The 15,359-nt window shown below is 39.6% G+C and overlaps 1 protein-coding gene across 1 annotated transcript in view; it reads left to right on the forward strand.

The window, feature by feature from the left end:
* rasa3 (RAS p21 protein activator 3) overlaps nucleotides 1–15,359 on the forward strand; it is a 39,264-nt gene that overhangs the window by 16,136 nt on the left and 7,769 nt on the right. The window contains exons 4-18 of the mRNA XM_020635895.3: nucleotides 119–213; nucleotides 2,215–2,291; nucleotides 6,726–6,806; nucleotides 6,908–6,980; nucleotides 8,655–8,728; nucleotides 8,822–8,926; nucleotides 10,353–10,509; nucleotides 10,615–10,763; nucleotides 11,815–11,929; nucleotides 12,084–12,158; nucleotides 12,245–12,368; nucleotides 12,862–12,968; nucleotides 13,773–13,850; nucleotides 14,022–14,099; nucleotides 14,372–14,445. Of these exons, the coding sequence (XP_020491551.1) occupies nucleotides 119–213; nucleotides 2,215–2,291; nucleotides 6,726–6,806; nucleotides 6,908–6,980; nucleotides 8,655–8,728; nucleotides 8,822–8,926; nucleotides 10,353–10,509; nucleotides 10,615–10,763; nucleotides 11,815–11,929; nucleotides 12,084–12,158; nucleotides 12,245–12,368; nucleotides 12,862–12,968; nucleotides 13,773–13,850; nucleotides 14,022–14,099; nucleotides 14,372–14,445 (1,462 nt within the window). The remainder of the gene's footprint in view (nucleotides 1–118; nucleotides 214–2,214; nucleotides 2,292–6,725; nucleotides 6,807–6,907; nucleotides 6,981–8,654; nucleotides 8,729–8,821; nucleotides 8,927–10,352; nucleotides 10,510–10,614; nucleotides 10,764–11,814; nucleotides 11,930–12,083; nucleotides 12,159–12,244; nucleotides 12,369–12,861; nucleotides 12,969–13,772; nucleotides 13,851–14,021; nucleotides 14,100–14,371; nucleotides 14,446–15,359) is intronic.

Genomic DNA, 15,359 nt, shown 5'->3' on the forward strand with positions numbered 1-15,359 from the left:
GAAGAGAGATTGATGAATTTCTGGGTTTTTTTTTTTTAGTATGAAACGCCTCCTAACACGTAGGCTCTTCGGGAAGTTTTGAGCTCATTTGTCTTTCTGTGCTATTGTTTGTGTAAAGGCAAGGTTGCAGTGAAGAAAGAGGACCTGCAGAAATATCACGGCAAAGACACCTGGTTTCAGCTTCAACCTGTCAGCGCTGACTCAGAGGTGCAGGTCAGTACACAGGGAAAACACACACACACACACACAAACACACACACACTTTGTCACAAATTTTAAACAAAGCACTCGCTTCTTTTTCTGCAGACTCTCTAGTTTTTCATTCCTCAGCTATTCCACCAAAACCACCTGAAATTAAAGACCCATCTTCAGGTGTTGACCAGAATGTGTCTTGTTGATATTCAAATCTGTCATTGAACCCTTCCTCGGATTAGAATTTCTCCTGCAAATAAAGAAATTTAAATATATCAAATGTTTAAATGTTTTAATCTCAAAAACCTTTACACACAGCTCAGCCTTTAAGTGTATTGATGTTTGATGGTGTTCTGCATGGTCATGCTTCCACCAGGGCAGAACCCAAACAAACACAGCATGTGTGCACCTGAAACAAATGAGCTGCGGGGTCAAAGTCACCGGCCGGCTTTCCCTGTACATGCTGTAGATCCTGGGTTATAGAGACAAGCCAAAGCTTTGATTAAAATCACCATAGCCATTTTAACACATGCAATTCTGAAAATTTCCGGAACATTTTGACAGCCTGCCCCTAAAATTCCTTGATTTGCCTGTTAACATATGCACCTCGCAGTGGGAGTCTATCTATTATATCCCTGTCGGACTGGCAGAAAAATTCTGGTTAGAGTTGGAGTGAAAAATGTTGCTTTTTGCGTTCACACATGCAGCTCCTCTCGAAAATTTCAGGACGTTTTCAGGAGTTTTGTGCATGTGAATAGGACTTTTGTTCACCACATGCGTTGTTAGTTTTGCAGAATGTGGCTTTAATTTTATTTTAAAAACATTCTTCTTGTGGTTGGAAATATTGAGTATACTCCCCTGGGGTTATTGTTAAATGTCTATTCTACCTTTTTATTCAACTTTCCTTAAAAAAAAGATATCAGCCTGGCAGTTTTTTTTTTTTAAACATTGTGATTGTCTTCTCGACTTCACATACTTGTGCCTAATTCTTGGATCTTTATCAAATGGTGAAATCGGAAGAAAGCATATTTGCACAACTCATTGTGGCATTTTGCTTTGATTTGAGTGACTTTAGAGAGTTTTCTTTTATAACAAATGATTTTTCCACCAAATGCAATGCCATAGCACCCCCTTTGGGTTTCCCCAGCAACTTATAAACAAGTTAAAATATTAAAGGATGGACACGTGAATTTCTTAACTGACAATATAAAATCTCAGAAAGGTAGAAAAAAAGCTTTATTTTTATTGTGTTTTTACTGCAAGCTATTTGTCTATGAATTACAAAAATGTCTAGTTATCAGGCTTGGAGCTGTTCCATGCTCATGTGATTATTTTTCTTCCATTCAGTATTCAACAGTCTCACTCACCCACACACAAGGTTACACACACACATGCAGTCACAGAGAGAAACACACATACCCAGTTCATAGTGTCATGTGCGCACACACACACACACACACACACACACACACACACACACACACACGCTCACACAGTGACAGACAGTCAGATCCACAGCGAACAGTAACATCTGCAGACAGATGGGTGTGTGTAGCCCTGGAGCAGGGATCTGAAACAGAGACACATTCATCCGAGGAGCCGGGGAGAGGAAGGATGTGTGAGAGAACGAGAGTAAAGAGAGAAAGCGAGGGAGATGGATCAAATGAAGTAGGAAGATAGAGTGTCTCTCTTCTCTTTTCAATAGAGGACGCATTGTTTGGCCTGTGTGCACATGTGTAAGTGTGTGTGTTTGTTCCCCATGCTTGAATCGGCCAGAAAGAGAAACGCCTGTGAGTTTGCATACTGATGCTGTTAATTAATGGAGCTTTTCTAGACAGCTGCACCACTACACTGTCATTATGTCATTAATCCAATCACTTCCAGGCTAAATAACTCCAGCATGTCTTCAGGCTGGCCATGAATCGATATATAATATCACCACCTCTACTACCAATATATGTTTTACTGCTTGTGTGGTATACATAAGAAATGTCTATTGATTTATATGTTTGTTTTCTGCAGGGAAAAGTGCACCTGGAGCTGCGTCTAAGTGAGGTCATCACAGACAGCGGAGCCATCAACCACAAACTGGCCACACGGTGAGACTGAGCACACACACACACACACACACACACACACACACACACACACACACACACACATGCCTTTGCATTCATTAAGTTACTCATACAATTCTACACCTCACAATCTTTTGTGACAATTTCATGTGCGTAGAAAAACATACTTTCCTGACCACATCCTGTTGTTACAAAATGATTATCTTTCTAAAAATAAAACAATTTTCTACGAACTAGGATTTCACCGATTTATCTGACGTACAACATACTTAAAATCAGTTATAGCCAACCTGTCACAGAGGCTGTCAGTGTTGCAGCACTATCAGCTCAAAACTTTCCTTGCCAAAGACCAAAAAGCTGCGAAAAAACGGACATCAGCCGCAGCTACACTTTGTGTTAAGTGACAGTGAGGAAATTAGCATGCTCAAACACTGGACTAAGATGGCAAAACATTTTGAAAATCATACCTTCTTAAATTTGAACAGTGCCGTGTAGAGCGTCACTTCTAATGCAAACCTCACAAATGTAAAGAAACAACAACATTGAGGATAGTCTGATGCTACATGTGACGGGCTGGATGAACTGTTGTTCCTGTAAACCCTCCATCCAGCCGTGAACACGCATCACTTGTGTTGTTTTCTTTTTCTGATACATGTCGCTGCTGGTTAATGTAATGCTCAGGAGCAAACTTTGTGTTGTTTGTAGAAATCACTCTGATCTTTGCTCATATATAACATCCAATGTAATCAACACTTACAGGGTATTTCCATTTTAGAGACTCTATTATTATGTTTGTATCATCACTTTGTAGGTTTTTACTGGTCCTTTGGTTCAATTGAGGGATTTTGTCAGAGCACTGTTTGGTATGTGACATGCTTCACAATTGCGCCAAGTTGCATAGCTTGTTTCCCAGCAACAGCTTTGACTGGTACAGGGCTACTTGAAGGTTACAGAGTTTTTTAAACAATGACTATGTTTCTGAATGTTTGAATCAGTATGTTGTGGTATATGTTTCATAAATCTGCCCTTCTAAATTGTCTCTGTTTGGGTTGAGGTGTGTGTAAAATGAGGTAAACCTTGCATGAGGTGTGTGTGTGAACTTAGTGTTTGGAGAGGATCAATGATATGATTAAGGCTGGATTATTCTGTGTGTACATTTGTGTGTGCTTGTTTGCTCCCGAGCTCTTCTTCTGTGACATGCAGCAGTAAAGTCAGATGATGAGCCAGCGTGGCTTCATTCCCATTGTGGGTAAGGAGCTTAGAGTAGGAGGTCATCTCGTCAGATTTCTCTAGGAAGACATGCGTACGCGGGAGACGGAGGCTGAGTCCATTCAGCTTTACAGATCAAACAAACCAGCTGAGAGAAATTCAAATCTTCACATTCTTCTACATAAATGAATGAGGAAAAACAAACACAAAGCAGGCTCCTACACCACCCACAATGCAACTTGCCAACCCAAAGTTAAGTTGTGCGTTTTGGGTGTGTTATTCTAGTCGTGGATAATGTGGCTTCAAGGTGTTGGCTTATCTATAGAAGTGGGGCTACAGAGGACTCCCTTTTCACCGCCATCTTTTTTCATTTTCAAGCTTGTTGTCTTCAGATCCATTGGGGCTGACTCAAGTGACATCACTTAAATGACTCAAGTGACAACACTTGAGTCAGTCTATCAGATTTCCCACAGCTGACTCTGCAGTCACACAGACATTGCGTGTGTAAAAATCAGTGGAGTTAACACTAAGATGATTTGATGTAAGTATTTGACTTGTTGTTGAGAAACAATGTTTTTCTTTTCCATCAGGTCAATTATTGAAATAATTTCCTCAACCTCAACAAATGCTGTCAGACAGAAAATGTTACCCATTTCATACAAAATAACACAATTACCTTTGGAGTATTTTCACAACGACAGCGACTCATAATCACGTCTGCTTCTCGTGTGTGATTTTGGCACCGTGATGGCAATTTGTTTCCCTTCTTGTTTGAGTGAGATTGTTTTTGACAGGAGACGTGGGCGCAGAAAATGAAGCAACCCATTAACCTAATATGAGTAATGTCGACTAAAACAAATAAGTCTGCCTCACCACCGCTGTCTGGCATGTCTGCGCCCACAGCAGTGATGAGTGAGAGGGAGACAGAGAGAGAGAGAGAGAGAGGGATAGAGAGAGAGAATAGGCAGGATAGTAGGCCAAGCAGGGGTTATATAAACAAGCTTATTGGACAGGAAGCACTCTGGTATTAGTGATGCTTAACCCAACCCACTCCTTATTCCTTAATAGAAAACCTGTGTGTGTGTGTGTGTGTGTGTGTGTGTGTGCATGCATGTGTGTGTGTGTGCATGTGTGTGTGCGTGTGTGTGTGCATGTGTGTGTGTGTGTGCATGTGTGTGTGTGTGTGCATGTGTGTGTGTGTCAGTACAGTTGTGGGCAGTGCTGTGATTTGCAGTGTAATTCACCATGTGGTGTGAGTAGTTGTGCATCACCATGACACGCAGGAAGTGATTCGTCCCGCTGGGTGTTGTGTCCTGTTTGGGTGCTAATCCCCTTACAGCATGATGTCATCACACAACCATGAAACAAGAACATACATAGATACACTGTAGATAGATACTGTAGATAGATAGCTTTAGATTATTGTATTAAATAGTGTTTAAAATAGTATTCACTTCTTTTAAGTATTTGAGCAGGTCACACTGTCTTGGAAAGACATCATCCTGCTGTCTTCTACTTCTTTTTTCATACCCGCTGTTTATTTTTTCATCTGCCTTTAAACTTCTGTTCATGTTCATACACAATAAAGTGTCGCAGTGAGTCAAATTAAAGGGGAAATTTGTTTAAAGCCCTTCATTAAATGTGTATAAATTTGGCACCTGTGATCCATAATGGTATCATCTGACCCAGGACAATGTTATATTGCAGTATTGATAATTTGTCCCGCCCCATCATATAAGGCCAAGATTAATTGAATATAAAGTATTATGATTGCATTGACAGTTTTAACATATATTTTATTGATTTTATTTCTTTACTGATTTTCTTCCTTTATGGCTGTGTATACATTTTAAATTCATAAATTAAAGTGATTAAAAAAACAAAAAACACGATGAAAGGTTTTCTTTCACTTCTGCTTTTTTTTTTTTTCCTCTTTTAAGGCTCTGAGATGCAAGAGTTCTTCTCTGGACTAACATTTGAGTGTTAAGATATAAAACCTTGTTCTAGATAACCCTCCCTGCATTCTGATCTGTAACTGTCTTTTTTTCAGGATTCTGTCCATTTTCCTGAATAATACATGGACTCTTCTGCTTCTTGATTTTTTTTTTAGTCTCCACGGTGCTTTTTGTTCAGTGTTTGTAGTTTGCTTGATCACACAGGATTTAAAACTGGCACAGCGCTCAGCCAACGGCTCAAATGGAATTACTTCCCTCCATCTCTTTTCATCTGTCATGCTCTCCGTTTCTGCACTTCTTACGTACAGACACACCTAACATCAACACAAGGGCCAATTCTAACACAGTGGGAAAATATCAGAGAGCTCTTAACTCGGCCCAAAACGTAGAAGCAAAGACTCCCAGCGTAGGAGTGCACTGCGGTATGAATGGGCCAGATGTTTTGTATCTGTCAGAAGAAGGACAGACATGTAGCTTATGATCACATGAGTGTTTTAAACTAAAACTCTGAAGAACATTAAACAATTTGCATTCATGTTTCAGTTAAAAGTGTTGCTTTTTTCTTCTTCTTTTAAACAATATTTTCAAAAGTCTCACAAAAAAGCTGCAGAAATAATGATAATAATAATACTGATGATGATGATTATAATTTTAATTTATGTAGTGCCTTTTAAAGGACCCAAGGACGCTTTACATGGTATATGTGAGTCCAAGATCCATTTTGCATGGGCAATAAAGTGTGACATATCATATCGCATCGTTTCTGACGTAGTCCTATCTTATCCAGTGTTTCCCGCGGTGTTTCCCACCCGTGTTTCCAGTGTGCCCTCCTCCTTAACTACCCGCGGAACTGTACCAGCCTTCTGTAGCTGCAACTTATCTCTTCTTTATTTAAACCAGTTTCCTGTTGTGTTACACTGTAGAGGAGGCCTGAGGAGTACATTGACGGCTGTTTGTGTTGGCCGATGGATGGTGTTGATTCTGATGACGTCGTGCCAACCTTTCACATTGTCCTGTTTCTATTTCTGTTTCTCCTCTTGGGCTGCCATTTTTGCGTTTGTAAAGCCAGCACTTCTTGCATTAGGTTTTTTTTGCATTTTTCTGCATTTTTTTTCTTTTTTATCTTAAGCCCTGATAATTTATCAATGCCAGGCAGTCAGAGTAAAGCAGGGGACTAGATCTGATTGTGCTAATGCGGCGTTAAAAGAAGCACCACATTAGTGTTACATGTGTGTGTGAACAAGTCTGTGCTGTGTCCGTATTCATTAATGGTGTGTGTGCCTCTTTTCAGAGTTTTGGAGTGCCAAGGCCTTCCTATCGTCAACGGCCAATGTGATCCCTACGCTGCTGTCTCCTTACTAGGACCTTCAAGGTCAGATCTAACACATCATTCCCCACACACAACTATTTCCATTGCATGTTGAAGCTTATGAACATGAGGGTTTACATCCTCTGCCTGTCTGCGTCTTTCAGGTCAGAAGCAAAGAAGACCAAAGTGAAGAGGAAAACCAACAACCCCCAGTTTGAGGAGGTTTTCTATTTTGAGGTAAATATGTCTGTGTTTGTTTTACATTCACTTTGTCAGATAGCCATATAGCACAAGGGTATTTGGCTATAAGTAAAGACCAATATTTATTTATACTTTGTGCCTAAACAGTGTGACAGTGTAATGAAGTAATTACCCTTAGCTTTGCACGCACACACCAGTTAGCGTCATGATGTGTTGCTTCTAAATTGTTTATCAACTTGCTAGCTAAAGAAATTTCATCTCATTCTTCTTGAATTTTGAGTCCGTTTTCTTTTTTACGATAGTTACAGTAACTTAGAGTTGCTTTAATTAATGTGACATTTAGCTAAAAAATCTAACGTTAGCATGTGAGCTTGTCAGCAAGCTAGCTGTCCAGCAGAGTCACTTTTGTTGATGGGGAGATTTGACCGATTCAGCATGGTAAAATGGACTCACTGTCACCTTGACATGTTTAAATATCTTTGCTGAAGTCAGAAGATGTTGCAGTTTTTTGTAACACACCAAATTTGTGTTTGAGGTTTAAAACAAATATATAGAAGGAGCCCTGGAAACTTTGTAGACAGTTTAAAGTGTACATACAGATTCTCAGGTGTTGCTCTATATTTTACCATGTTAGAACGTCTTTGAACAATGTGATATTTTATTATTTATCTAAACATATTTTTTTTTACATCTTATTATACACAAACCTTGCATTCCATTACTGCTATGGCAGACCAAAACTTCAGAAAAATGTACATAAAAGTTTATTCTATAAATATTTTATAAAAACACCACAGTTCACTTTATTTGTATTCATGAGTTAATATTTACAAGTTTTTTTCTCACACACACACACACACACACACACACACACACACACACACACAAACTCCCTTTCATGCTGCCCCCGTTAACCCTCGCTCTGCAGCAGCTCTGACATTTTTGTGTCGCCCCTCCCTCTGGCGTCTGCGCTGCTGCAGCACCAAAAGACAGCAGGACAAGAGTATGATTGATTCGGACAAACCACCAAACAATCTGGCCCATTGATTTTATCTGACAAGACCGTCTCATTTATTCCCCACCAGCACATGAGCGGGACCCTGCCTGCAGTCCCCCCCCTAATCCCCCCCCCCCCCCCCCCCCCCCTCTCTGATTCACACACGGAGGTTCACATCCACACGCAAACACAGGCCATCCATCAAGCATAAATGTGTCATGTGATTGTTCCTCTTCATTCTTTCAAATTTTATGAGGTTAATCCTCCAATCTCACGTGGACTCTGAGACATCCTGACCACAGACAGTTCCAACTCAAGCTCAAGTCTCCCAGATATTGAGCTTAGAGTTTCAATTAGGATTTAAGTTTCTGTCGGCCTAATTTTACACAAAACAACTTCTTCTTTTGTGGGAGACTTTTACAATAAATGACTTTATTGATAACTTTGAAGTGTATTCAAATTATTGACTTTGACTTTGGTTATTTTTTTGTTTAGTAGTGAGAAATGGAAAAGATTGTCTCTCCAAGCCTAAGCTTACAAATTCAAATGAAGCATCAAGTGATCAAGAAAAAGATTAGAAATTGATATTTAAGAAGCTTGAAACCATGGCTGAAGCGATCGACCAGCTAATAGTTCCATCTCTGCTTCACACACTTTGTAACAGCTTCCACTAACACACAATTCTACATGTTAACTCTTGTCTCTCTGTCTAGGTGACACGGCCATTAAGCTACACGAAGCGGCAGTTCGATGTTGAAGAAGAAGACGTTGATAAGCTAGCATTGAGGTGAGACAGCGCGGTTTTCTTGAGGTTAAGGTGTCTTGGCGTATTTTAAACATGTCCCATGTTATGAACTAAATCTTGTTTTTTTGCATTCAGGGTGGATCTGTGGAACGCCAGCAACCTGAAGTTCGGGGACGAGTTTCTCGGAGGTGTTCGTGTTCCTCTGCGTGTCTTGGGTCAGGCAGGGGTCCACGATGCATGGTGAGCGACTCAGATAAACACCACACTGTCTCCTTTCACACTCCCTTCTTGGTTTGTCACTCACTTCCCTTCTTGTTTTATGGGTTTTCCCACTGAAGAAGCACTGTTCTGTGCCCTGCTGCTGCTGGCGGGGTGTGATGTCATTGTCATTGCCATTCTGAGTATGTGTTGCAGTAGAAACGGCAGAGCGATAGCAACAAGTATCAACAGTGACAACAGACCCGCTTTAAAGGGAATTAATTAAAGGGCTTTAATTAGGGAAGCTTGAATTATCATTTCCAACAGCAGAGCCTCTTGTATTTTGCCTCAGGCTTAATGTTTTTTTTTTGTAAACTCTGAACACTTCCCTCCATGAATGATCGGAGCTCTTCTGTGGAAACATGAACTAAAAGAAAATATTTTGGACATCTGTTAAGTCCTCTATAGAGTTAAATAAGAATCCCCTTATATTTCATGAAATTATATTCTGTATCTTAAGCTTCTCAATGGGCTGCACATCTTTGCAGCGGTTAGCGCCCTTGCCTCACAGCAGGAGAGTTCCTGGTTTGAATCATCGTTGTTGACTTGGACTTTTCTGTATGGAGTTTGCATGTTCTCCTCATGCATGCTGTGGTTCTCTCCTTGTGCTCCAGCTTCCTCCTACAGTCTAAATGTTTGTCAGGTTTATTGGTGACTCTAAATTGCCCTTAGGTGTAAGTGTGACGTAGTTGGTTGTCTGTCACTGTATGTCAGCCCTGTGATTGGCTGTTGACCAGTCCAGGTCGTACCCCGCCTCTCACCCAATGACAGCTCGGATTGACTCCGTGGATGGATGGATGAAAGTTTCTCAATATGATTATACAGTCAGTTAAACTTTCATTAATTGACAGCATTGAGTGCTGATGACATATATGTCAAATGTTTTAGGAAATATTTGCCTCTTTGGCCCTTAAAGGATGTTTTAATCCAGTTTTCCTGTTTTTGTCTAATTTTTGGTCTCTACCAACTCCTGTCGAAATACCTATGTGCTTCAGCTGCAAAATACTCTGCTATGTTCCCATACAAGTTGCTAGCTGTGTCTTGTTGGTGCCGGTCAGCTAGCAGTCAGAGCTTTTTTTTATTAGTACGTTTTTCCACTGAATCATGAACTTGAAATGAGATTGATAAGTGCAGTTAGTGAACCATTAAAGAATCATAAGATGCTGAAAACCTCTGTAGAAGTGAAATTAACTGCATAGGTGTGTGGGATTTCTCTGTTGGTTTGTCACCGTCAGTAACACCTTGAAAAGAATTGTCATAATCGTCATTATTGCCATAAAAATGAATATCTGTGTGTAACCTTGTTTTAAAAATGTTCAAACGTCATTCCCTGTAAGTTTTCCCAAAATGGAATCAGTGAGAGATTTCAGATTTGTCTGATGAGAGATCTTAAATTCTTCTTCCTCAGGTACTATCTCCAGCCGAGGGAGAACGGAGGGAAGTCAGTGAAGGTAGAAGAGCTCGGCTCTCTGCGTCTTAACATCGTTTACACGGAGGACCATGTCTTCCCCTCCGAACACTACACCCCCCTCAGAGATCTACTGCTGCACTCTGCCAACGTAGGGGTACGTGAACGTCTTATACACATAAGGCCTCCTGCAGCATCTTGTTCTCTGATCTGGTGTGCACTTCACTGTCTGAATACTGTTTGTTCATTTTTCTTTGTTCAGCCTGTTTCTGCGTCCACGGCTCATATTCTGGGGGAGGTGTGTCGAGAGAAACAAGAAGCAGCCATTCCCCTTGTGCGACTGTTTCTGCACTACGGCAAGATTGTGCCTTTTATCAGCGCCATAGCACATGCTGAAGTCAACCGCACACAGTGAGTGTGTCATCAAACCTTTTACGATTTGTATAAAGAATGAACACGTCCCAAGTCAGTTATTCCATTGTGTATGTCAACTACCTTTTTGTAGAAATTCTACAAAGGGGTGGCTTGATGTTGTTTCATATGTTAGTGACTTTAAATACCAAAAAAATATCTTCAAAAAATACTAGGGCTAAGGTCCAAAATTAATTTATTACATAAGTTTTCAATTAGTCTATTCGATATGTAAAAAATTCCCTTTTTCCGTGTTTAAGTTTAAATCATAACCTTTGGTTTACCACAGGTAGCGTATCTTCTTTCAAAATAAAAGCAGCTTTGTATTCAAACAGGATGTAAAGTACCCTTAACTTTAGACAGAACAGAACTACAAAATAAAAGGAACACTTTCTTTGAAATGCAAAATAACGGAATTTCTAAAATGTAGTAAAAAATGCAATTAATCTTTGGGCCCCGGATTGCCTAGCAGTCATGTTGCCCTGTGTACGGAGGCTTTCAGTCCTCGTTGCAGCAGTCTTTGGTTTGAATCCAACCTCAGCTTGTTGTCTCCCACTCTCTCCTCCCAGCATTCCCTGTCTCTCTTTATCTCATCTAATAAATACAAAAGGCCCAAAAAAATAACTTAACTTGTATGTACTAAAATGTAATTAATCGAGATCAACTGTTGAATTTCAGCGATTTATATAGTGATTTAAAAAATGAATCGTTTAAAAACTCTCCTATAACTGTGGCTTTTCTTTTTTTTCTTGATGAGTAGAGTTCATGATTCAATAAAAACCAGCTGAAAGTAGAATATTTGTGATTTGTAATGAATTTCAACACTAAATCAGGCTCAGATGCATTTCAAATGTATTGAAGAAAGCGACTGTAGAAATGAGGTCATCATATTGAGTACAATATCTGCTAGCTAAGCACACGAATTTCACTACGCAAATACAGTGAGCCAGAGCAATGCAATTAATTAAATGGCTTGTATAAATCATGTTATTTATTAAGTTGCTGTTTTAACTGTACTCAAACCTCCCCCTTTGCCTTTCTCTATTTGTAGGGATCCTAACACCATTTTCAGAGGAAACTCGCTGACCTCTAAGTGCATTGATGAGACCATGAAGCTGGCAGGGATGCACTATCTACAAGTCACGCTCAAACCCATCATAGATGAGGTATATGTTTATTCCTTTATTAAGAGTAGTTGTTTCTTTATTTACCAGACGTTACACAGACTTTATTCTCCATCTAATTTGTATCACATGTCTGAAAAAACCTTGCTAAATCATGTATGAGTGAATTTTTCAATCCTTTTATAAATCTTCATAGATTTGCACAGAACACAAACCTTGTGAAATCGACCCGGTGAAGCTCAAAGAGTCGGAGAACCTGGACACAAACAGGGTAAGAAAACGACTGTGTTGTGTGTTTCCTGTTTTTGTGTGTTCATCACTGTATCACCTTACATCTCTATCCTGCCCCTTCTTCAGGAAAACCTTCGTCATTATGTAGACCGGATCTTCAACGTCATCACCACCTCTGGCGTTCGCTGTCCCACCGTCATGTGTGATATCTTCTTCTCGTTAAGAGAGTCTGCTGCCACCCGTTTCCAAGGTAACTCACCTCAAGTTGAATGGCTGAACTGAGAGGGGAAAAAAGAGAGAGCGTGCTGCTAATAAGAAACAGGAAACACAAAATAAAGAACAGGATGTACAAAATGTCCAAGGACACTTTCTTCTCTTGCTACGCTGCTTTTTGTGTCAAGCCTGTGAACAATTAAACACACATTATGATTATGTGTGCATAATGTTCTAGAAATGGGATGTACTGTGCTGCCCCCTGTTGACTGTCAAATGGTACTGCGGGCACACAAGGAGGAAACCCGAAGAAATAAAAGAGCTGCTACAAGCCCACATTTTATCTCAAGTATATAACATAATTGCCCAGTTCCCTGTAAAAAAATACATTTGGAAGTATTTTCTGTATTAGAAATTATAGAATATGTTAAACAACGTGCGTTTCTCCTTCCAGATCAGCAGTACATGGTGTGTTTTCAGATTACATTTATTATGTCTGTATAAAAGAAAATGTATTTTTTGCTCCCCAGTTGACCAAGATGTCCGGTACACGGCAGTAAGCAGTTTCATCTTCCTGCGTTTCTTCGCTCCAGCCATCCTCTCCCCCAACTTGTTCCATTTAAGGCCGCACCATCCAGTGAGTCTGATGTTTAAAACTGTCACACAACCAACATAAGGGAATATGGGATATGACCATCAGTCAATAATTTGAATGACCATAAGTCAATCAATTCAATGAACCAATCAAGCCAGCTGTGAGGAAGAGTTTAAAAATTAGTGTGTATTTCCAGCCTATGTTTGTGTAGCATGTTCATTAGACAGAGTGTAAAACTGAATTTCCCCTCACTGGATTAATAAAGAATAAATTATTATTATAATTATTATTTTTAAAAAGCCCCTTATGGATACAAGCTCTTGGTTTTGTATTGGTTGTTATGAGTCCTTCTCATGTTCTGAGATAACCCAGTCTGATTCAATTTCACCCTGTCCTCAATGTATGTTTGTGTCGCCTTCATTCAAATTTTAATATAAAGGAAAATATTTCCCAAAAAACTGACATTCTTATAAAACACTAAAGACCTTTTTTCTATCATCACATGATATCTCACCTTATTGCAAAGCCATGATAAACACTTTCACACTTAACTCTGAATACAGGTGCTGCAAGGATACAAGGATACTAATTTCATAGGAAACAGTGGAAAAAGTAGCTTTAGTACATTATGTTCCAAAATAAATATTTCTACTTCATTTCACATTGAGGATCTCTCATGCCTGTTTATATAAAGTCAGAGTCGTCCTAGATGTTCTTCATTAATTTGGCCTGAGCAGGTCGTAGTTATCCAAACAGTGCTTTTACAAAGTGGTCAAGCAGGATTGCTGATTTCTCTGGATTTAGTTTATTTTTAAATTTGTTGTTTTGTTTTTTTTGTTGTCTTAGGACCCCGCCACCTCTCGAACCCTCACCCTCATCTCCAAGACCATCCAGACCCTGGGAAGTCTTGCCAAGTCTAAATCAGTGAGTATCTGTGGGATTCAAGTACATTTCTCAGTTTCTATTCCAGGGACCGATCCAGGCTTCTTTTGTTTTTTTGTTTGTTTTTTTACTCTGAAGAGCTAAATTTAACACATCGTTCTGATCTTTCTCTCTCTGTCTGTCATTTCTTTCCATGCTTTGTTCTTTTTCCAGGCCAATTTCAAAGAGTCTTACATGGCTGCGTTTTATGACTACTTCAATGAGCAGAAATATGCCGATGCTGTGAAGAATGTGAGTGTTCGGTTCCTTTTCTTGTTGCACTTTAAAAAAAATATATATATATCTCTTCCAATGCATAGACACACGATCAAATATTGTTTTTTTTATTATGTTCGTTTGATAAAGATACACCTGAGATGAATGGCTAATAAAATTCATTCCTGGACGAGGGTTGAGACAAACTGAAAAGAATGAAGTGGAATGGACACGTTAGAGTTTTGGTTTGATTGGACAGAAGAGATAAAAATGTTGATATATATTGTGTTATTTTCTTCGCTCCATAGTTCCTGGACCTGATCTCCACCTCTGGAAAGTGGGACCAGAAGAGTATCGAAACACCAATCATGCTCAAAGAGGGGTAGGGAAACTTTTCATCAAACTGATATTAAGTAACAATGGCGGCTAAGAAGTAAAAATTGATAAGAGGTTAAATTGCCGTCATTTGAGGGATAATTGAGATAAATCATTTAAAGTGTTGTTATTGTATTAACACTGTTCTGATGAAGCTACTTTTCTAGCGTCACCCAAGTGTCTCATGCCTTTTTCACCTCTAATGAAGCAGCTTCATTTTTGTCATCTTACTACTTTATGAAGGTCGTCCTGTTTCTAGCTTCTTTAAATGCAGTAAATGGTTTGACTATTAAGGCTTTTTGCCCAGGCTGAGATATTTTGGGAAACACTCTCACACGCCTGCGTGGTTGATATGATGTTTCTATGAGCTGCTGGTCAGAAAAACAGGAAGTTATGAGAAATAGCTAGCTACAAGCTCGGCAACATAAGCTTTCCCTGTAAGCTTTACAGCAACTGGCAGACAGATAGTTTGTTTTTCTACAGCTGAACTGAGCCACACTAGGTGTATGATTTTGTATTTTTAAGCTAAACTAAGCTACATGGCCGGGGCTTTATATTTATCTTAATGACACAAGAGTTACATTAATTGTCCCATCCAATTCTCTACTAGAAAAGGAATAATTGTATTTATTTTGTTTCGTCACCAGCTAACGGGAGCTTTAACACGTTTGACTCTTGTGTAGCGATAAATAGTAAAATCAAAGATTACCTGAAGTTGTAATCAGGGTGCTTTCCCGCAACACACGGGCCGTTGTTTGATGATATTTCTGCTGAGGCTGTAAAACGGAGAAGGGTTGACAGTAGTTGTGTCAACGCCTCGCTCATCAACATCCCCACCCTCTTTTGTTTCTGCTACCTTGGCGTAGGAGTGTAAGACTCACTATAAAGAGGGTTGATGGGAAGGGGTCAAAAGGCACCAAG

Source organism: Labrus bergylta, chromosome 3, assembly GCF_963930695.1.
Source record: "Labrus bergylta chromosome 3, fLabBer1.1, whole genome shotgun sequence".
Taxonomy (NCBI): Eukaryota; Metazoa; Chordata; class Actinopteri; order Labriformes; family Labridae; genus Labrus; species Labrus bergylta.